This window comes from Dipteris shenzhenensis, chromosome 23, assembly GCF_047967505.1.
Source record: "Dipteris shenzhenensis isolate YYH24624 ecotype China chromosome 23, Dip_SZ_1.0, whole genome shotgun sequence".
Classification (NCBI taxonomy): Eukaryota; Viridiplantae; Streptophyta; class Polypodiopsida; order Gleicheniales; family Dipteridaceae; genus Dipteris; species Dipteris shenzhenensis.
This window is the reverse complement of record NC_141618.1, coordinates 2459130-2482235: the sequence shown is the minus strand read 5'-3', so window position 1 is coordinate 2482235 and position 23106 is coordinate 2459130. Positions and strand designations below refer to the sequence as shown.

Genomic DNA, 23106 nt, shown 5'->3' with positions numbered 1-23106 from the left:
TCGCCCAAAGGATGCTACGTGATTGGGCTGGCAGAATCTTGACGCTTTGAAACTGAAACTCATAGCAGCAAGTATTCTATCAAAAACCTACATCACCATTAGAGCCCCCCCCCCCCCCCCCCCCCTTCCCCTCTTCCCCCCTCTCTCTATTTCTCCCTCTACTTCATGCACACATGCTGATGTCTACATGTACACTCAGACAAATAGATCTGTACTCAATCTTTTTGTGGCAAGTTGGTTACAAAATTATGAATGAAGAAGAAAGAAAATGAAAATTACTCATCATAGCTTTATCTCACAATGTGTGGCTAAGTGCCATCACTAGTTGTATGGGAATATTTTCAAGCAAATTCCCTCTTTTACACATGCCATTTCACAAATTTTAAAATGAAGTACCTCATTATGAAAGCCTTCGACTGGTACATGAGGGTTCTCAGCTCTCTGCTACAGAGGACAAAAAAACTCCATGTATGAGTCCTCGATGATTTCTTACCTACCATTTTAAAGTCTTACTCGGATGATATATATAGTCTTAATCCACTTCTTCTAGAGAACATACGAACACTTTGCAGAAATTCATTTAAGATGCTTCATAAAACCTGACGGTGAATAGTGTCATGCAGCTGAAGCAGCTCATCCCGATCAGCCTTCTTAGATATCAATTCCTGTTGCAAATATATGGCTTAGGTTAATCCGGTAGGTTCTTTCTCTAGTTATTTTACGGATAGGCTGAAGAGGGCTCCATCTGAAGTTTGTGAGTTTCCTTGAAAAGTAATTGACAAGGAACAGTTAAAATTTATAACATTGTTTTAACAGTTAAAATCTCTACATAAAAGACAAAGCCATCTATCTCAAATTTTTATCTAGGACGTTTTTCACAACATTGATTTTTAACGACAATTGATTCATCATAATGTACCATTTATATGTTGAAATACATAATGTAAATAGTGCTCCATAAGAAAAGAAATGGAGGATTATATCACAAAAAACTAAAACCTAATGAATTTTAATTGTGAGGGTTCTAAGAGGTGCTTGGAATGGCGGAGGCAGGGGTTATAAGACTGAACAATAAACGTTGGGGATACTGCAAAAACAGGGGGCATGGAGGCAAAGGGGAGGGTAGAAAGTACGAAAATGAGAAAAGGGACTATGCAAGTGCTTTGGGTTGGAACTAGGCGAAAAATCGTAGAGATTAGTGTTTTGTCCTGGCACATAAAGAATTGACAGTAGATTTATGGCAAGTCTTGGTACATAAAGAACATCACAAATGCATTTGATTTTACCGTTTGGAAGCTAAACTTGTATGTCACCAATTCCTTTGACTATAAGTGGATGATTGTCTCTTGGAGCTCCCCTGACTGCATGAGGCTTCGTGAGCTAGTCATGTCTACAACACGTGTTGTGATGCACCTAAGTCCACTGTCCACACATCTCGGTTAGGTTTCTTTGATGCAGCCAAGCTGTGCATAATTTGATTTCCTTGAGATGTCCAAGGTCTTTGCATGACCTATTTGTCACAATTGACATTCTTGCACCTCTTTTTGACCCTTCATAAGCATACTCTACTTCTCCCACATGTGCCTTGAACTATTTCTTGCCATTCTTTGACTTGTTAAGACAATCTCTGGTAATGGGCCCAAGTTTACCACAATCATAACACTTTAGTTTCTCTTTGCAGCTAGCTTCTGCTTGGCATAAGACCGTTGTCTTTGTTGACCTTGATTGTTCTTTTTTTGTCTAGGCTTGGGCCAAAGAACTTCCAGCATATTGTGTATTCTTCTGAGACATCTTGCCTTTGATCCGCATATGGTGCGTCTTTGCTACCAATGCCCTAGTCCTTTTCTCCAATCCTCCTCTTGGATCAATAGGCGTATCAGTTCATCAAACTTGATAAGTGTGCCTATGGCAATCATTGCCACCGTGAGGCTCTCAAAGGATGGGGGTAGACTCTAGACTAACCGTTTAACAAACTCTAGGTCTTCCTTTTCAAAGCCATTCTTAGTCAATCTGTTTGTAAGCATCTTGATCTTATTAAAATTTCACTGCATCCCCATCTCTCATTCTGAGATTTGACAACCGTGTCTTTAGATTGAGAGTTTAACCAATGTCTTACCGTCGTAAATGAACATCAAGTGACAATTGTCTTCTCTCCTGCTCGCTGCTCGTTGGCCCCTCACCCCTTGCCTCAGCCTCCTCCTTTTGCCTCTCCTCTCCCTTGGTTCCCCCTCCTCCTCCCTCGCCATTGGTGCACCCCCCTTGATGTTGGCACGCCTTTGCTCCTACCCCCTTGTTTGCCTTACTCCTCGAAGTACCTAGTTGGCCCGTGCAGCCTTCTGCCTCCTGGTCAATGGCCAGGAGAGCTCTAGCCGCCTCTCGGGCTCCATGGGCAACCAGTTGAAGCCCGGGCTCCCCAGGAGCTGTTATTGCGCTCCCCCTAGGCCACTTTCGGTGGCTTTCTTACATCTGGTGGCTCCTCTATTGGCCGACCACCTTGGCAGTTGGCCACTTCCCTGGCATCCAGGGGTGGCTAGTGCCTTTGCTATAGGTCCCTTTCTTGGGAGGCCTGTTGTAAAAGCTGCCTTTCAGCCCTCTATTGTGTGCTCCCTTTTGGAAAGTTTCGAGGACGTCAAGGGCCCTTTTTCGAGCTATTTGTACTTTGCAACCGGGAGAAGCCCCATAGTCAATCCTTCCTTGGTTGGCTGTGGGCTCTTTTTTTGAGGTTTTTGGCAGATGTATTTGAGGGTCTTCTGAATCTTCTTACCTTTGCTGAGAGCTCCCTTTCTGCTGGTTTTTTTTACAGCAAGCCTTAGGGGCCTGTTGAGAGGGCCTCAGTCTTCACCTAGTCTCCTCTTTTTTTCCTTTTCTTTCTCCTTCTGGCAGCGTAGCGCCAATGCTTATTTCTTTTAAAGATCGAATGTTGGTGGTGACCAGTGGTCTGGCTAGAGGGGCTCACATGGCAACACCCTTGACTCCCCAAGACGTTAAGATTCTTCTCTCTCCAGAAGACAAGCACTAGGTTAAGAAAGCAGTTCAGTCACTTTAGGATAGAGTAGCGGTGGGCAAGATACTTGGTCTCACGCCAACAAAGAGGCAGGTGCACGATTGGATTTAGGCGAGCTTAGCTCTGGAGGGTGACCACATCCAAGAGGTTACCATCCATGGGAGAGGGGTCTTCCTCCTCCATTTGTGGAGTGAATGCCTCTCCTCTTGGGCCTCATCGTGTTTATCTCATTCCCAAGTACCATGGGTTCAATGTTGATGACATGGATTTGACACACCATGTGCCTCCCTGTCCGTGACCCTTCGCTTTCTGCGGCTCCCGGCCCAACCTTCACTCCATTGGGGCAGATTTTGGCACCGTGATAGAGTTGCCATATCAGAAGGCAGCGATAGTGGTAGTAGATGACGGAGTCCCTCGACTCAGGCTGATAGTCGAGTGCGCAGAGATTCTTCCAAAGGAGATCTTTCTTGAGACACTTGATGGCAGCCAGTTCAGGCAACACATTGAGATCTCGGAGCTGCAAGGACAATGCTTACGATGCAGGCAGAGGGGACACTTTGCTCGTGCTGCCGGGGGGTCTATGCAAGAACCTCCCACAGTCCTGCCCAGAGCAGAGGGCTGCTCACCCACAGAGAGCGCAAAGCAGGCCAAGGCAACGGATGGAGTCCCAGACACCTTGGGTAAGGCCTTCCAGAGCGGCGTGACCAGGGTGAAACACAAGAAGCCTAGCAAGCAGGCTCTGAAGAACTGCAGGGGATGCGCCATACTTCATTAGCCTTGTGAAAGTCAACTTTGAGAAAGCAGATGTCTTGTCTTTGTCTTGCATATTCACATCCCTTGCAGATGTTGACAATACCTTCCAACAAATTTCTACCCTTTATAAACCTTTCTGCTCTTGTAAAATCGATCTGCCCATTCTTCTTTGGATTCTTGGAGCTAAGGAATTGGAAAATATCTTGTAGCTGCAGGTCAACATGGTGAGTAGTTTTCAGTTTTTCTGCCTCGTTGCCATCTTTTGGAATAAGCTTGCTTATGCCCCCGTTGACATGCCCAAGTAGTTATAGGTTAAGGACAATCTCTTGCCACAACGTCAAAAGATAGGGCCCTATAAGCTCCCAAAAACTTTACAAAACTCCCTAGGGGCTTTTCCATCAACCATACAATGAAAAGACTCTTTCAGCTCCTTTTCAAGATAGAAGCTGTCAAAGTTTTGTAGGGAATTTTTTTCTAGCCTGCTGTCATTTCTCTCTTGCACTCATTATTTCAACACTTACTTGAACTGAAGTAGACAGCAGATTTGGAAAATGTTAGAAGTGGTCTGGGTTGAGTCACTTTTTACTAAAAAAGGCACCTCCCTATTAGTTGTCTTTCTTCTGATGAGTCTGAAAGTTTCTCTGGTTGGTCTGTCAATCTTACCACCCACTAGTCCCTGAAGTAGACTTTAGACACATTAAGCTTGAGTTGCTTCTGAATTGTAATATTCCTTTTGACTTTTCAGAACAACTCCTATGCCCTGCCTTGCGACATTCTCCAACTCTTCATTAGATTGTCTAATGCTTTCCATTGTCTTGGCTCTAATTTTATCCTTAAATGTTAAGACTGATTTTCTATTTAACTGATGCTTGCAACTCGTTCTCTTTTACTTTTAGACTTGCATGATGTGTGTGGACGCGTATACACGTGTTTTTCACAATCTCTATAGACCTCAGAGGTATTTATAATACTTCGCTAACTTCTCCACCGGCTTTGAGAGTCATTCTGCATGTCATTCTTGTTCACTTAATTAAAGGAGGGCTATTTTTCCTGCAAGTCAGGTTTAAAAACAAGGAAACATGCTATAGGAATAAAAACGTTGAAGGGAATAACAGCTCTTAATGTTTGAAATTTTGAATTTTGATAAGATTGGGACCTTGTTACACTTGAATGTATTTCCATATGTCAAGTAGGTACTTTCCAAATTGTCCCATCACATCCAACCAAATGTGTATTGATTGTCCACATTGCGACATTCTTGAGGTAAGAAAACACAGTTTAAAGTACATGCTGCATCGTGTAATGCATGCATGCATTGGAATTATAAGCTTATGTATGCCGACAGAACACCAGTGGACAAATTTTCTTCATATAGATGCATCTAAATAATGGAGGGAAACCAGCTTTCTGGGAATTGGAGAAGGGGAATCTATAGGGCTTACTAAAAAGTATCATATAGTTTAAAAACTTAAAAGCATAAGTGGAGCTGAATTTTTGTAGCTAACCTGAAGCTTCTGAAGTGCCATTTGAAGTGCAATATTGCTAGATTTCATTTTCTGAAACTCATTAGCTGAGTCAGAGCCAGGGTTTTGTTGTTCCCCTTGTAGAAGTTGGTGACGGATTATTAAATGGTCCTCTTGTTGATGCTGCTGTCTTTCTGGTTGCTGGTCATCCTCTTCTTTACTCTGTTTTTTGTCCTCTTTGTTCTCCTCTCCCTTACTCGGTTTTATATCCTCTTTGTTCTCCTCATGGATCTCCTGACCAGATGAAGTTTCCATGAGTACTCCATCTGGGTTATAGGCTACCATGGACAAGAAATTGGTTGGCTGTCCCTGACCAAGTAGGGTCATCTGTATTTGCAATCCCTCAAGGTCCCCACGATCTGCTTTACCTGCCAGTTGAGTTGCCTGGAAAATGTTAAAAATTGTAACGTGGTCAAGCTCTTGCATCAGACCGTTTACACTGATCAAAGTTCAAATTTAAAAATCAAGTACTTTTTTCTGTAAATATTTTTCATAATCTTTAAATGATATACGATATACTTACTAGAGTGATTATTTCTCCCTCTAGATTTTTGAAGCGACCATCAATTGACTTTTCATCCACAGATCCGATATCCTGTCATGAAAACATTAACAGGCCAGATCACAATAAATTACTTCGAAAGTGGGGATTCATAAGATGGATTGTCGTGAAAGGTACTATCTTTGCAATATGGCAGAAATAGACATATAGAATAGATGCCAATGAGTTAATTTCAGGGTTTAATTTTTGGCATATTGTATAGCCTATGGTTGAGTTATGCAAGAATGTATACTATAAGAATTTTGTCGGGAGCATCATTTACACCACCCTTGGCCTTGTTTAGGCAGAGGCAGAGTCATTGTGTTGTGTTCATCAGCTCAACAAGTGTACACCTCCATGCCCTTGCCTTTTATATATCCTTCTTAGATTGGTTTTAAAAATAATGGAGAATAAACTTGTATTGAAAGGCTTTTTAGTAGTTACTTGTTTTCCCCCCATTTTTGTATCAAAATCATGGAATATCACCTTCACACAGGAAGTATTAACCAAAATGGAAACCCTGCACTCAGCTGTCCTCCAATGGGATCCTCCAAGCAAATGAATAGCCTACGCAAAGATGGAGAGAGAGGCTTATGATTGAGTGTGCCTGATCTGGAGCTGGAATCCTATCATCTCAAACTACTACCCATCTTTAACCCGAAGGTGCATGAGTAAAAGGAGGATCCTGCTGATCCTACTGATCTGTAGAGAAAAAAACTCTTAGTATTTTCCTTTTAGGATGCCGCCTTCTTCAAGAAATTGTTGGCAAAATGCCCAAAAATTCTACAGACGCCTGGGGTCCTACAATCTCAATCTTCTACCTGAAAAAGGAGCCATTTGGAGACTGAAGCATAATATGGTCCTCACTAATTTATGGTCAGAGACATCCATCCTGTGCCTTTGCTGCTGAAGTAGACAGTGTAGGAAGTAGGGGCCTCAGTGACCACTCCAAAAGTGGCTCCAATGGTGGGAAGAAACCGGTAAAATCCCAAAGTGGAAGGACAGAGAAAAACATTTTTTGAGCTGACGGCTAGCTGCCAAAACAGCATGTGGTACCAGATAATATTCTTGAAGATGGTTACAGCACCATTTTTATGATGCTTTTGGACCACGGATCAATGTGATGCCTTGAAGGTGTGATTTGGGAATGGCCATGGCTATCCATGAAGGAAAGGGGGCCGGGGCTTGTCTTGGACTGGCAGTAGCAGATGCAAGTATTATTTTTTTGGCTGAAACATGGATCATGATTCTTGCAAAACACCAATTAATGACGAATATGTTGTACCTTCAGGCTGGATGCCAAAGAAGATTTAGTAAGTGAAACAAGGAAGGTTTTCTTGTCTCATTCACAAATCCCTGGTAACAATGTGCAGGTGGTGAAGACAGATGTCTCAAAATGATATATCTGGTTCAGAATATCTACAATATTTTCCTTGATGATTTTACATCTGCATTATGATTCACTGTAATAGGTATCATGACCCCTTCTGTGACCTAGGGACTGATACCGCTGCTTTGAAGATGGAGGGAGAAATTATTATTGTGGCGGAGAGGGTGACCTGTCATGGATGCATGAACACATTGCCTAAGGGTGGGATAGGACAGATTCTCTATGGATGAGATGGAGAGATTGAAAAAAACATTGCAAAACTTCAATACAAATGTGCTGTAACAACAGGATGTCTAAATGGAGGGGCACTGAATAGTTCACATGCCGAACAAACAGAAGCGGTAATATGGTCAGCTAATTTACTACTTCAAAAATAGGGCAACTCAAGCTCCTTAATTCCTCACTGGCAGACGGTCCCTAGAGTCGTGGGTACAGGCCCAATTTCTCATGTGACATATCCAGCATGATAGGGGTGGTCATTAAAAACATTCAAGCTTTTCACTCTGGGAGAAACTAAACTATCATTACGATTTCTCTAGGGTGGTGAAGATGAGTTGGTTGATGGTAGAGCATCTCTTATGTTATTTGGCTCTTTTAGAACCCTCGATATCCAATCGTACTTCTGGATTTTTGTGGGGACGAAGGCAAACAAGGAAGAGCCATGTCGCAAGGCATCTCCAAGGAGAGAACCTAGCATTAAAGAGATTTACCTTTGCCACCAGCTTGTTTTAGGCTGGATGATTTTGCCAGCCTTCTCTGCTGCATCAGCTGATCATCATCATCCTGGACATTTTTGGAGCAGATATGCCCTACTTGAATAGGCCAAGATAGTGTCCATTTCGTGTCACTTAAAATTGCACACCAACCTGCATCTTTGTTATGAAAATCATTCCAAAATGAGGAGAAGGTAAAGGCTCTCCAACACGGAAAAATAAGATGAGTGAGAGAGACCAAGGAGCTACTGCTTTAGAAAAGGTCGAGGTCTTTTGGACACTAATCAGAGTTTGCAACCATATGGAAAGAAGCTATCAATTTTAAATAAACTTTTGTGAACATACAGCCTCTAAACTGTCAAGGTCTAGACTTTTTCTCTTCTCACTGTATATGTGAAAAGGGGAAAAAAAGGTCACAAATCCCTGTCGCTCCACTCATGCATTGACAAAATATTGCAGCTTCAAAGAAGAGAGGACCAATTTGGTAGAGGCAAAAGTCTTGCAAGTAGTGCTAGTGATCTAATGGTAGAGGTAGAGGTACTGGTAAGTAGCGGTTGTTATCATGGCAGTCATAATCATGATAGTAGTAGGAATATGAGCAACATGGAAAAGTGAACTGTAGTAATAGCAGCAGCAATTACTTTTTTTCCTGACAGTGAACTGATAGAATTTCTCCATGGATCTGATGTTGTCTCGATCTGGGCACTTTGGATATTTGCTGATGAGGTTCTCCTTGAATTTCCAGGCACGAACGATCTCACTTGCTGCTTGAGTTCGTCAAAAGCTGATTTCATCCTATCAATACCCTGCACAGACATCAGGACAATCAGATAGTGAAGAATTTAATACAGGAAAATTTACAGGGAACTATTAGTTATCATCTCTCTCTCTCTCTCTCTCTCTCTCTCTCTCTCTCTCTCTCTCTCTCTCTCTCTCTCTTTCTCTCTCTCTCTCTCTATTGTGGGTGGAATTTATTCCCATGAAGTTTATGTAAATACTTGTGAGTTTAGAATGGTGGCATATAATATGAAAGGTTGGTTGAAGAGGCAGTTTTCTTGATTGATAATTATCCAAGTTAACAATACCTCTTTAGCTTGAGCTGTGGTCCGCATCAGCTGTTCGACGGTGTCCTGATCAGCTTTTCTTTGTAAACGGCTCTGAAGCTCTGTCAGAACTGCTCCCAATTCTGAGTCCATGACTGCAGGCTCATGTAAATTTTCATGTGGTGGTGCAGACATATCTAAAATGGGTATCATTTCTATATCTGAGCGTAGATTCTGCAATACCATAAGCAGATAAGAGCATCAAGTTTGTGCATTGTCGTTTTCCTTATAAGTGACTGCAAACTATTAAAGAATCTTGACTGTATAATCATAACTTTTGTACTTAAGTGCGCCGCATTGCCAGGGAGCATGTATTTCTTGCATATTTACCCTATGTTCAGGACAAAACATCGTTATTAGCCCATTACCCTGCAAATTTTTTGGAGGGATTCAATATCTGAAGAATGAGCTTTTGCTGTCTCTTGCATTGACACCTTGAGGTCCCTGATCTGCAGCTCACAAAGTTAGGTGTATAGTTGGAAGTCTTCATATCTATTTGGAATTTTCACAGACTTTACAAACTCTCCTGTACTCTAAAAGAATGACTTCCCATAACAAAAGCCTCCTAAGTGGAAGTGCAGGTCTGCACAGACTTCCAATGGAATTCCAGAGCACGATGTCATTGTTCTATGAATGAATGCCCTTTTCACAAATTTCTCTCTAGTATTTGATGGACAAACAACTGGTATCACCTGGTCTTCCAGTTGGTCGATCTTGTCACTCTGGTCCGCAAAATCTGCTTGCAGGGTGTCCATTCGTTCCTTGCTAGGTTGCTGATCTGAACCATTCTCTTGCCCTTTCTGTAGACCTGATGTCTCTTCTACTGCTGCCAGTCGAGATGGAAGGGATTGCAGAATTGAAAGGTCGACACCTTGCAATCCTTCTACCATTTTGCTGTACTGATTGGCAAAATCATCCAGTCTGCACATATGAAAGTAAGGATAATGTCCAGTTGAATCTGTTACTCGTTACACTCTAAGAGTTACTCGTTACACCTAAGATCTAGCCAAGAATGACTTCCTGTGAAAAACTTCCATTTGTTTGGAGTTTCTAAACGATCAAACCCAACTTTGACAGGCTGTTTGAGGGAACCTTATTGTAAGACAAAGCCCTATTACAAGAAAAGAAGCACAAATTCAAATTCATGGAAATATTGGTTTCTTAAATCTTGCAGAGTGCAGGAAAATGGGAGGGATATACCCTTTAAGCCTATCCTCGATCAACTTGGACCAGTTCTTTTGCTCACTTTCCTTATCAGTCTCCTCCATAGCCTTCTTACTGCATTTTCGTGATGGAACAACTAAATTCTTGGACCAAAAGACAGAAGGTTGGCCAACAAAGAGACAGACTTTTCAATCCAGCTGGATCCAGTGGTTGCTATACTTCATAAAAGATCTTAAGTTTGGTCATCAAGTCCCTCAATAGGATGCTGATAGAGTGTGGTCATCAAAGAAAATATGATTTCAAGTGGTTAATACAAGGATGGGACAAGAACTTTACACCTCTGCCTTTGCAATAACTGAGATTAGTTCGGTGTTGATTGAAGGAAGCACCTGCTTCACCTCATCCCAGGATGAGAAAGTAGACACTAGTGTGGTAAAGAACAAGGTATGCCCTGGTTGTATTTTTGCAGTAAAACTTGTGTTTGCGTGGGGGGGAGAGAGAGAGAGAGAGAGAGAGAGGTTTCTTCCACAATGCATCCTATCCAAACTTTTGAGTTCAATTTAAGTCACTTGTCGAGCTTGTCGGTAGGTGTTGCATGGATATTAATAAGCTTTCAACATTAATGCTTTTTTTAACGTGCACTGCTGGCATGACTGACCCTCTTCATTCTATCTTCCTTTCCTGTTGCATATTCTGTACCTTAGGGACCATAAGCTCTCGTGTTTGGTTTTGTCGCGTTGCAAGTTACCATTGAACTATTGTACACTGGGTCACGAAGTGTAATGGAGAGAGAGCTCGAGTAGTCAACAAAGATGATATCAATCACCCCTGCCGCGTACCTGAGTTGATCAAACTCATCTTTGAGTAGAGCCGCACTTTTTCCTTGCTCCTCTGCTTTCTCGATTCTAGAGGCCTGGAACAAGCCATGCAGATGGAGTGTTGAAACCACATGCTAGGAAATCATTCCAAACGATGACACTCGTCGCCTGTATACCGCGAACGGAAACCAATAGTAAAAGTCAATTCCAAACGATAGTCAGGATTGGATGAAGTGGAAGACAGTGATGACCCCGAGGTGAGCTTATTTTCCAAATTTGATTGGAGTGCGTGGCAAGACGCGAGCCCATGAAAGGCTGGCTGTTGTTTGGTACCCTTTTCATTCATAAGGTTTCAAGGTAAGTGGTATAGATTGAATTTGCGTGCATTCTTGTTGGGGGCTTCCTTCGACACAGCTCATCATACAGCCAGCTGAGGCAGGAACCTGGACAGCCCAGAGCGCGCATTGTCTAACGAAGACGTAAAAGGACGAGATGAGTGGCTGTAGTGCAAGGTGGATGCAAAGAACAAAGACGGGGAGGGAGGGAGGAGAGAGAGGGACCTGGATGGCGAGGCGTGAACAGATAGAGCGAAGCAGGAATTGGAGTTTAGGCATAACGGGGACTTGCTGGGTGGAGAGGAGTTCCTGGATGATATCTTCGTCTGCGTCGTCACAAGCGACGGCCTGCTGGGCAGATGCCAACACCTCCACTGCAGCAGCCATGGCTACGCAAGAGAGAGAGAGAGAGAGAGATGGATTCAAATCAACATACGTTCATGGCCACCTTTAAGAGACGCGACCCCCCCTATCAATTAACCTTTTAACCTATAATTTTGCTACGTTTTCCCTCACCATATGAAAGCCCCCCTCTTCTCCTCTCGTACTCGCATAAAATCCATAATATAGTTTTATCCTTTTCTCATACATGAATCCATTCTCTCTCTCTCTCTCTCTCTCTCTCTCTCGTCCATGTTGTGTACGTTTGTTTGATCCTTGATCCACTTTTAATAAGTCTTTTCACCTCCTAGTCCCTACCTCAATGTTCTCCACATATAAGCCCACAACATTGGTTAAATTATAGGTATTAGTGAAATATATGAATAGATGCCCACAACATTGGAAAATAAGGTATCAGTGAATAGCAGCGGGGAGGTTGTATGAATAGGTGCCCACAACATTGGAAAAATAGGTATTAGTGAATAGGAGCAGGGAGGTTGTCACATTTGCGAAGGATTAACGTAGGTTATTCTTTAAAAATTAGGGCACAGTTCGAATTCTCAAAGGTTAGAATTGAGGATGATTTCTAGAACCTTCCTCATTCTGGAAGCTTTCACTACCTCAGGGCTCCTATATATGTGAAGGGTAAGGGGAAGTTGAGCAAGGGGTCAGCGGAGGAAGAGAGGTGGAGTGGAGAAGGTGAGTGGATTGGGGACATGACGGGGAGATGGCAAGGCAAAGGGAAGTCGTGTGGGAGGAGATGGTGGCAAGGGCGCGCTGAGAGAATGCCGACGGGAGGAGGGTGCTGGGGGGAGGCACGGAGTATTCATTACGGGCTCTGACTTTAGTTAATGTGGCAATAGGGAGAGGCGACCACACTCTTCCCCACTAGAGCTTTCCCTCACACACTAGAGCTTCTAACCACACTCCTCCCCACTTCTAAACCCTCTCACATTACATTATTGATGAGCACATGTGGAGGGATGCTTTGTAGATCTACATGAAAGATCAACCTCTCATATGAGAAAGGAATTATTTTCATCCATGCATAGTAATAGGTCCCTATATTGAAAATTCAGGTATGTGTGTCCCTTGTGAAGCTTGCATGCTCTAATGAGGCACATCCCACACATTTGCTTGGTAATAATATGTATAGCATGGACCAACGTGTTGAAGTCTTTAAAAGACGAAGCTATGAGATATGTTGGCATTACAACACTCTTATAAATAATCAAACCTAGATATAAGGAAAAAAGTCAAAGATTACAACATTAAAAAGACAAGGCATTCCAACTTTGAATGTCATATGCTTAACCAAAATGAAGATGAAACGGAGATCCTAGTGGAAGAGGTCCAACTATAATCAATCACAAGGTTGTAGTACCAAGAATTGATCACCATCTTAACATGTGAAGATCATCTAGATGCTAGAGTGCTAGTGTTGTGAAACTGCTACAACTTAAGATTTTGAACTTGGTATGTCGAAACAAAGTCGGGGGGAGCTAACTCTTAGATATATATGCCAAGAGTTGATAGAAGGTCGAAAGAGTATAATTCCTAAAAGTTCAAGAAAATGCCTTCACAATAGATCATTTCTGATGGGTAGCCCAGGGCCCTCCCTTCAGAACAGTCAGTGGATTGATACCATTTATTTAATGGCATTTTTCCCTTTAAATCTCACCATCCCAACTCATCAAGAGAAGTAGGTGTTTGAGGAACATTTTGCTTATCTCACCTCAAACTTACCACATGTCCAACACAATCCCCTAGTATCCATCTCCGCATCCACCTCCATCATCAGATCTTTCTAGGATAGCTAACGAATATTCACTTTCATATTTTTTTGCCCATACTTATTGCCATTTGCAAGTCATTCACAATTTGTTGATATTTTTATAACCAACATTCCCTTTCTTTAGTGCCAACACACATTAAATGAGCTATATTGTTCCTCTAATCATACCATAAGTAGCTAGAAAAGTAGTTCTTTCCTATATCAACTAAGGGAATCCGATGAGGATAATCCAATCTGGACACCTACGAAACATGCCTCAAAGGAGGTATCCCGACATCTCATGCCAACCAATCCAATTCAAAAAAATTGGTAGGGATACCCAAATGAAGGGTTGAGAGGAGGATGGAACTTAAAGTTTATACCACAGAGTTATATAATTGAAATAAATGATGGCCTTATTTTGAAGCTAGAATGGATGAAATTTAAGAAGTTGCACAAGAGAACTACTTTGAAGGAATACATAATGGCGCCACCTAATCATAGGAAGCACCCCAAATATGATGCAGTACAAGCCAAAGTCCACGCATGATCCAAAGGCAAAAGTCAATTGGCCAAAAATTGGAAGATACTCCAAGGTTAATGGTCAATATTAAAACTCTAATTGGGACACCGAGGATACATGCATTGTAATGTACAAGCCATCTAAACGTAGTTCAAAAGATAGTGCAATCTACAATGAGACATTGACCACAATTCTTGAAGTTTTAATCGCCATTGATGAGCTTGGCTTAAAGTTAAGTTTTCAACACAACATGCAAGAACCACTACCAAATCTTCGAGTCAGTTCAGTACTCTTGAAGTGTGTGCTAGGTGACAAATTTTGGGCACCAAGTCAAATGAAAAAGTACTTCATACATCATCTTTGCAAAAGTGTGAGAGTAGTAGTAGATCTCTACTTGTAATAAAATAAGAATAAGAGATATTATATGAAGAAAAGGCAAGATTATACACTCTCTAGACAAAGATTTCCAAAATCATATTCTAGACAGAGAAGCCTAGGTTTAGTGAGAAAGATGCTCACTATGGGCTAATGAAAAAATGATGAGTCTCTCTAATTGGGACTCAGTTTTCATTTCTATTTGATGGAGCACACATTTTACATCAAGATCTTGGACTCAAACACAATGAATTTTGAAGTTAGAGAGAGAGAGAAATGAGAGACTATAGTTAGAGTTTGTGAGTGACTATTCCAACTCCTTCAAACATATCAAATGGGATCCAAATTGAGTTTTTTTTCTTCAAGTATGATGTATGACATCAAAGGCATAGTGTGATACACTCAAAACTATAGAAATAAGATGGTCCTAGAGAGAGACTACCGAGGCTCATGTATAAATACACATCAATATTGAGGACTCGTCATTGTATACTTATACTCTCCCAGGTGTCCACGGTACCTTGCACTCTCAACCATACACTATCATGCCCTCAACCTAAAACCTCCTCCTCCTCCTCTTCTCTTTCTCCCATCTCTTCCTACCCTTATCCCCTTAAACTTGAAATCTTAAATTAGAATTTCTAAATCCTTTGCATCCTCAAGAGATGCAGAAACATTTATTTGCTCTTACCCTTTCTAAAATTTACCCTTTTCATTCACACTATTGTTGCTTTGCCCTCTTCGTGACTTGTTTCTTCATCCCCTCTTTGACTCCTCAACAAGTCACGAATAATGGCTACACATTCAACCGGTCCTTCTTCCACCTCACTAGCCATGAAAACGTGTTTATTTCCAATAGATAAGTTATAGTAGTTACAAAGGATGTGGAATAAGGAAATTTCTCTTGCATTCATGGATTTCAGCCTTCAAGAAGTTAGGCTTGGGATTGGATGCTCTGTGCCTTACCTCTTAGCCTCTCTAGGCATTTATATGATGTAAGACTCTTCAGTGAGTGAGTGTGTAACAAACTAGTTCAAACTTTATGTACGAAAACGTGGATATGCTAGTGAGTGTGCAAATGTGAATATGCCACTGAGTGCACGTGGAACAATCTGGTTCTAACTAGGGGGATTTGGGATTTCCAAATCTTTGATTTTGTCTATGTTGGTAGCAATTCCATGTTGAGAGACGATGTGTCCCAAAACAACTCCATGGAGACAATGTGTCCGAAAAAAACTCTATAAGTGACCATGAACTGGCATTTTGTTGAATTTAGGGAGATGCCATACTCCCTGCATTTGATGAGAACTGCTTCAAGGCACTGTAGGTGGGCTTGCTTGTTGGAATGGATGCACAAGTCATCCAAGAAAACTTGTAGAGACTTATTGAGCAAAGATTTGAAAGCGGTGAGCATGACTCTTTGGAATGTGGCTGGGGCATTGCATAATCCAAATGGCATGACTTCGTAGTAAAGATTCCCCATTCTATTGCAAATGTAGTTTTAGATTGATCTTTAGGATCTATTTACACTTGATTGTAACCGCTAAGCCCATCTAAGAAGCTCAATATTTTCAATCCTGCCACTTTTTCTAATATTGTTTCTGTTAGGGGCAAGGGATAGTGATCCCTGATGGTAACAACATTCACTGGGAGGTGTGGGGAACCCATTTTGGCTGCCAGGGTCTAGAGGCCATGGTCCAGGATGGGAGAAAAAGTGGCTACTCCCATTCTAAATCCATCCTAGACCACTTGGTGTAGGATGGGAGTAATGATGACAAAAAGATTCCCATCCCAAACCCATGCTAGCCCCATCCATGTGCTAAGGCCCTTAGTAGGGCCAAGTAAGTCCTTGTGTACCGGGGGCCATGGGAGGGGATACTTCGCTTTCATTTTAGGTGAATTCGAAAATTTGAAAGTTACCTGACTCTTGGAAGACAGTGACGTGGTGCAGGGGCGGCCATGTATATCATGGTGGACAACATCAAAGCTGCAAAAACGTGTGTTGTATGGGTGCCACGTGGGAGGCGATAGTATAGACAACGAGATGAGCAAGAGCCAATGCTCGATCCACCACCTGCTGCTTTATCCTGCGACCCTTTGCATTGGATACACTCTTTCTTCCGTTTCCAAAGCTTTGCAGGAGCTTTAACTACCACTGAATCTGTTTCTGCGCATCCTTGGAGGCGCCCATTTCGGCAAACGCATCGGGCTCCCACCTATCCAGTTTTTCGCTCTCCTTCTTCATTGACCGTCACGGTTGGCATTGGTTTTACTGGCGCTGATGTCCGCCTGAGAGGAAAGTGAGGAGAGGACCTGCAATGCGATAGCAGAAAGGCCGCGATGGAGGGTGCGTGCAATATTGAGAAAGATGAGGACAAGGATCCGAGAGAAGACATGGAGCTCGTGGATCGAATGGACTCTAAAAAAGGGCATGCAATGTCTTTGGATCAGTCACCTGTATCAAGTGGATATAGTTTACTGCCTGGTGTTGGGACCGCTTCACCTCTGGTCGTTCAAGGAAATCGATCATCTGAATTTAAAATCGAAGAAGAGGGCTTTCCTTCTAAAGTGGGAATGAAAGATGATGTTCTCAGCGATATTGAAGATGGAATCACGTCAGGAACCATGCCAGCTGAGGCACTCTTCTATGCACTCCCGTATATGAGTCTCGAGGAACTTCTAACTATGGAGAGAGTGTGTAGACATTTGAGAGATTGGTCCAGGAATGATGTTTTACTGTGGCAGCAATTGCATGTTGAACCTCCCTTAAGTCAAAGATTTACAGATGAAGCTCTCATTAATCTTGCATCCAGGTCAAACGGACAGCTTCAGTGTCTGAGTTTGGTGGATTGTCTGAGGGTGACTGAAAGTGCCGTAGAACAAGTGGTCGGCTTGAATCCAAGGCTTACTAAGGTTAGCATTTTCCATATTTTGTAGTTTGGCGTTTCTGTATGGCATCCATTTGTCTATTTTATTTGGACGATAGATGTTGGTGAGTTAATAGGCAACCGTTTCCTTATTGGTGAATACAGACCTCTGTATTTCGGGCAGAGGAGTTGGGTTTGTTGATTGTATGGTAGAAGTTGTCATTAGAAAACCAATGCTTCTAGCTGCAGTTGCAAGGTGCTGCTATAGAATCCCCCTTACTCAAAGTATTTAGAGGAGTCAGTCTTAAAAGTATTTGTGATCATAAAAAAGACTATCCCCTCGAACTCCTTTTGATCTTACTTTATGCCCTCTTCTATTTGCATGTATCCTTACTACATCATGAGGTCCAAACTTGAGCTTTCATATTGCATATGGCTTCATTACAAACCTCCACCTCTACAGTGCCCAATAACGATAACCTTGTACCGCATGCACTTGCTTTTGTCAAGTCCCTACTTTTGCTTTTGAGAGCAATTGAAAGAAAAATGGCCCTTACTCATATACCTAAAACATAACTTGATTTGCTTTAGGCGCTTACAGCTGAAGTATGTATAATGCTTTATGGTAATGAATTCCATATTTGCTTGAGCTTCTTTTTAGCAAAGAAAATAAAGCTGCAACTGTTCACAATTATGTAGTGTTGTTGGCAAAGATTTTGGATACCATGAGATGTGTTGTAGACGTGGAAATCCAAGACCATCATGCTTGAAAAAGAGAGCAGAGGGGGTCCTTTTATCGGAGCTGAACTACTCCAGGACTGGCCAAACTAGCCATTCTCTGAATTGTCCTAACTTGCCAACCTGCCAGTCTGCCAATTGGGCCCAAGTTCTGACCCTACAAGATTAAAGACTGCCGACTCCAGCCCTTAACCTGGGCATACAGTCGACCGATTGGAGCCCAGATCTGACTGCTAACTCCAGCCCTCTTGCCAGCCCTTAACCTGGGCGTACAGTCTGCCAATGATGTTGAGAAGGGGGCCACCCTTACAAGATTAAAGAATTGCAACTCCAGCCCTTAACCTGGGCATACAGTCAACTGATTGGACCCCAGATCTGACTGCTAACTCCAGCCATTTTGCCAGCCCTTAGCCTGGGCGTACAGTCTGCACTATGTTGAAACTGCACTATGTTGTGTTTTTAGAGGATGAGTTTGGGAATGTTCCTGGATTCATCTAGGTATATGGGCGTACAGTCTGCCAATGATGTTGACAAGGGGGCCCAGTCTGCCCTAAAATATATCCAAGGACGAATTGCTGCCCATGTGGCAGCCAGTTTGCTGCCCACATGGCAATTCCTTCTGGCCCTCCCTTTCCCATCCCCACATGTGAGCTCCAGGGGCTCAGAATTGGGATGCTGACCGCATGATTGCTCACCATGTGGGGGACAAGTTGGAAGCTGACTGCATGATTCCAACAGGATCAGCTCAAGGGTAAAGAAAATACATTCATATGGGAAAAAGCCTAAATAATAAGACTTAAAAGACTAACAAGTGGCTAAATCTGTAGCTTGTCTTAAAAGTAGTGAACCATTGGTGATTGAGGTAGATAGTCATAACTGTGCAATAGGTGTAGTGCTTTTACAAAGTGGATCAATTGCTTTGAGAGCAAGAAATCTACTTGCATATGAGGAGCTATGTGCTATAGTCTATGCTTTGAAAAAGTTGAGGCATTATTCATACGGTGAAATTCTATTGGGTCAAGAAAGAATCAAATGGATGTGTAATGAGGTAGAGCTTAAGAAAAGCCTGATGGGCTATGTTAATGTGAGAATTTGATTTCCATCGGAAGAAATTTAAAGTCGTCCTAGATTGGCTTTGTTGGATGCCAATGACTAAGGAATTGAGTTTGGCTCAATTCGAACTTAGTAGATTTCTTAAAAGGAAAATATGAGCATGATGCCTTTCACTAACAAAGGAATGGAAGCCGCAATACCATGCAATGTAACTGATCCATCCTTGTGGACAAAGCTGAGTGTTAAGGCATTGAAATCCATGCTGATTTTGCCCAGTGATTGCAACCAATCACAGCCCAGGACAACATCTGTTGGGCCCATGTCAAGTGCCAAGAGATCACCTGCAAATGTATAGTCATCAGAGAATTTAATCCTTGCATCTTGGCAACAAGATCAACTGATCATATGCTGTCCATTGGCCACTTCTACTCTCAACCCATGGTCTATCTCAGTAGCAATCAGTCCCACCCTGTGTAAGGTCTTGCAGTTAACAAAACTGTGGGTGCTACTGCTGTCCACCAACACATGCACAATCCTGCCATTAATCATCCCTGTTAATCTGATAGTATTAGCACTTTTGGCACCCATCAGGGCATGCATGGAAATAGTATAAAGTGTTGGCTGGGCATCCCAATAAACCTCCTCCCCGTTCACAGGAGCATTACCACCTGCATCTTCACGTGCATAAAAAGGTATCGCATCGCGATGCTCCACAGAAAAGAGTGTGGGCCTACGGCCTCTCATGCGGCCAATGGGCAGAATCTCATACAAATGCGAAGTGTGAGTGTCATGCACAGTAGCACCACCAGGATCAAAAGGAAAGTCAGTGCCCTTCGTGGCTCTAGTGTCAGGAGCCTCATCTGCATCATGTCTATTTGCCATCTCATCTTGAGACGCATCTAAAGAACCTGGGGCATCAAACAATTCGTCTTCATCTGAGAGGTCAATGATCATGCTGAGCTTGGCGGTACCACTGTTGCGCATCTTGCACACATTCCTGTGCTCAGGAGTCCATTTCTCGCCACATTTAAAACATAAGTTGGCCTTCTTTCTGCTGTCCATTATTGCCCGCGTATGCTGTTTTATCTCAGCCTGCTCATTTCCAGCAGTAGGCTTGCCTCCAGGCTTGGCATTAGGATACCTGTAAGGCTTGGCATATGGCATCTTACTACCCGAGACAGTAGGAAAGCGAGAAAATGGTGCTGCTGCAGATTTCTTGTCAGTCCACATAGCAAACTTAGGCTTCGACTCAGCGTCATACCCCGTAGCATGCGAGCTGCCCATGGCATTTCTGTGCTTGCCAGCATATTTAGGCTCGAATACTTCTGTAAGCTGTGTGAGAGATTGCGGAGAGAGAGAGAGCTTGAGAGCTGAAAGCTTGAGAGCTGAGTTGCAATAGAAGAGTGTAAAGAGTACAACTCAAAGAGTGAGAGATAAGGTTTTGTCCTAGTGACAAATCCTTAGTAGTCACTAACCATAGTTAGTGAACTAACTGCGGTTAGGGGGAAAAACCTCTTAAAGAGGGAAAAGTGCCCCTAACTAGCTTATTAAATTACATTGGTCACTGCTGAATTATATCTATAATTCTAACACCCCCCCTGCAGTGCCAATGTCATGTACAAGGCTGATCAATCACCAAACGGATATAAGTTCAGGGCACTGCGAAATGCCTCAAACTTTTCACGTGGTAGTGCTTTGGTGAAAATATCTGCAACGTTGTCATGTGTGGACACAAAGATCATACTGATCTCTCCTGCATGCAACTTCTCTCTGACGTAGTGATAGTGAACCTCAATGTGCTTCGTGCGAGCATAAAACACTGGATTCTTTGCCATTGCAATGGCACTCTGACTATTAGCGAGAATTGGAGAAGGACCCTCCAAAGACAGATGAAGATCAGCAAATAGATGTCGCAGCCAGACACATTCAACTGTTGCTGTGAAAGCTGCCGTGTACTCAGCTTCACATGATGAGGTAGCCACTGTAGATTGTTTCTTGCTCAACCAGGAAATGCAAGATTTACCCAAAAAGAAACAATTGCCACTAGTGGACTGCCTAGTGTCATAATCACCAGCCCAATTTGAATCACTGTAGGCATGCCTCTGCAAGTCACCCCCCCTGGGAAATAGCCAGCCAAAAGACTTCGTGCCCTGCAAATAACGGAAGATGCGCTTTACTGCCTGCCAATGCATAGTTTTTGGGCTGTGCATGTCCCTGCTCACATGAGATATTGCAAACTGAATATCAAGTCTAGTGTTGCAGAGATATATGAGGCATCCAATAGCCTGACTGTAAAGTGTAGCATCAACTAATTCTCCTGCATCATGCATTGTGAGTTTCAGCCCCGGCTCCATGGGAGTGGCTATGGGCTTACAATCATGCATGTTAAATCTGTCCAAGAGTTCCTGCACATACTTGGACTGAGACATAACAGTGCCACGTGTCTCATGAGAGAACTGGATCCCCAATTAAAAGTGAAGCAGCCCCAAATCTGACATGTCAAAGTTGGTCTGCAAATCAGCTTTGAAATCTGCAATTTTGTATTTATTGGACCCTGTGAGCAGTAAGTCATCGACATAAAGAAGGATGACTAAAAGTTCCCCCCCATCCATCTTGATGTAGAGGGTGCTCTCAGTAGGACTATTGTGCAGCCCCTTGCTGGTCAAAAAGGCATGAATCTTGGCTAACCATGCACGAGGGGCCTCTTTCAGCCCATACAAAGCTTTGTTTAGCTTGCATACTTGAAGTGCATTTGCTGTAATTTCAAAGCGTGGAGGTTGTTTGACATACACCTCTTCCAGCAAGTCTCCATTTAAGAAGGCTGTTTTTATGTCCAACTGATGAACATTCCACTCAAAATGTGCAGCCATTGCAATAACTGATTGGATGGTGGCCATCCGGGATGTAGGAGCGAATGTCTCCTCATAATCTATGCCCTTTTTTTGAGCATAGCCTTTAGCAACCAGCCTTGCCTTGTATCTGTCAATGGAGCCATTTGGCTTCCATTTGACCTTGAAAACCCATCGTGTGTCAATGGCATGTTTACCTGGTGGCAAGTCTACAACATCCCAAGTCTGATTTTTTTCAATGGACTGCAACTCATCGTGCATGGCATTCATCCAATGCACATTGTCCTTTGCCTCTTCGAATGTGGCAGGCTCCTCATCAAGAAAAGTACCTGCATATGCTGATTCCACTGAATTAGCACCTTCCATGTGCCTTGCTGCACTGCGAGTCCTGCCAGGTAACGGAGCATCAATTTTACTCTCCCTGAGAGTCTGTAACAGCCAGTTTGGGATTGTTTTTGCTGCATGTATGTCTGCAATTTCTTGCTGCACCACCTGTTCCACTACCTGTGGAGGTGGCAAGACATCCTGTGGCGGAACTAAAGCATCAGGAGGTGGCTGTAAATTCTGATTTGCATCAGAAATATCAACAAGGGAACCCAAGGCAATGGGTAGCAACCCCTCAAAAACATCCTCTGAAGAAGAAGGCATTTGAAATTCAGCTTGAGTGCGAGCTGAATTTTCAGCAAATATCACATCTCTATTGACAATGATCTTGCGTGTAGCAGGATTGTAGAGACGGTACCCCTTGCTTTCTGCACTGTACCCAACAAATATGCACTTAATGGCCTTGAAGGGGAATCTATGCATCTTGCCTAAAATGCACCCTTCACAGGCATGTGGAGGAGGTATCTGAAGAGGTGGCAATGTATCAACCATGGAATGCTTTTGAAGTGTCATCAAGCTATTGTAATGCATGTGGCCATATCGGGCATGCCATAATTCTGCATTCTGCATGGCAGCAGTAGGGGTAGAAATTGCAAGAGCATGGGCTGCTCTTTTCTGAAAAAGATCAAGCTGAAAAAGCCCACGCAGCAGAGTACTTGATAATTTTAAGGCATAATCATCTTCCCTGTCTCGGACAGCACATTTGTCATCCTCAAAGATGACCTGAAATCCAGCTCTGTTAAGAGTGGACACTGAAAGAAGATTTTTGGTGATACCAGGCACATATAAGACATTTGAAAGTCTGAAAATTGAGCCAT

The 23106-nt window shown here is 42.8% G+C and overlaps 1 protein-coding gene and 1 pseudogene across 2 annotated transcripts in view; one reads left to right on the top strand and one right to left on the bottom strand.

Moving 5' to 3' along the window:
- LOC147886863 (uncharacterized) overlaps positions 1-11731 on the bottom strand; it is a 69582-nt pseudogene extending 57851 nt beyond the window's left edge. The window contains exons 1-11 of the transcript XR_015543219.1: positions 11570-11731; positions 11031-11104; positions 10228-10305; positions 9720-9948; positions 9396-9476; positions 9010-9201; positions 8557-8730; positions 5804-5875; positions 5263-5664; positions 600-665; positions 397-441 (exon numbers count right to left, since the gene is read on the bottom strand). The product of XR_015543219.1 is annotated as an uncharacterized LOC147886863 (transcript). The remainder of the gene's footprint in view (positions 1-396; positions 442-599; positions 666-5262; positions 5665-5803; positions 5876-8556; positions 8731-9009; positions 9202-9395; positions 9477-9719; positions 9949-10227; positions 10306-11030; positions 11105-11569) is intronic.
- A 4732-nt stretch (positions 11732-16463) lies between these two features.
- LOC147886862 (F-box protein SKIP28-like) overlaps positions 16464-23106 on the top strand; it is a 30260-nt gene continuing 23617 nt past the window's right edge. Inside the window, exon 1 of the mRNA XM_087394670.1 lies at positions 16464-17310. Within this exon, the coding sequence (XP_087250796.1) occupies positions 16738-17310 (573 nt within the window). The 5' untranslated portion in view covers positions 16464-16737. The remainder of the gene's footprint in view (positions 17311-23106) is intronic.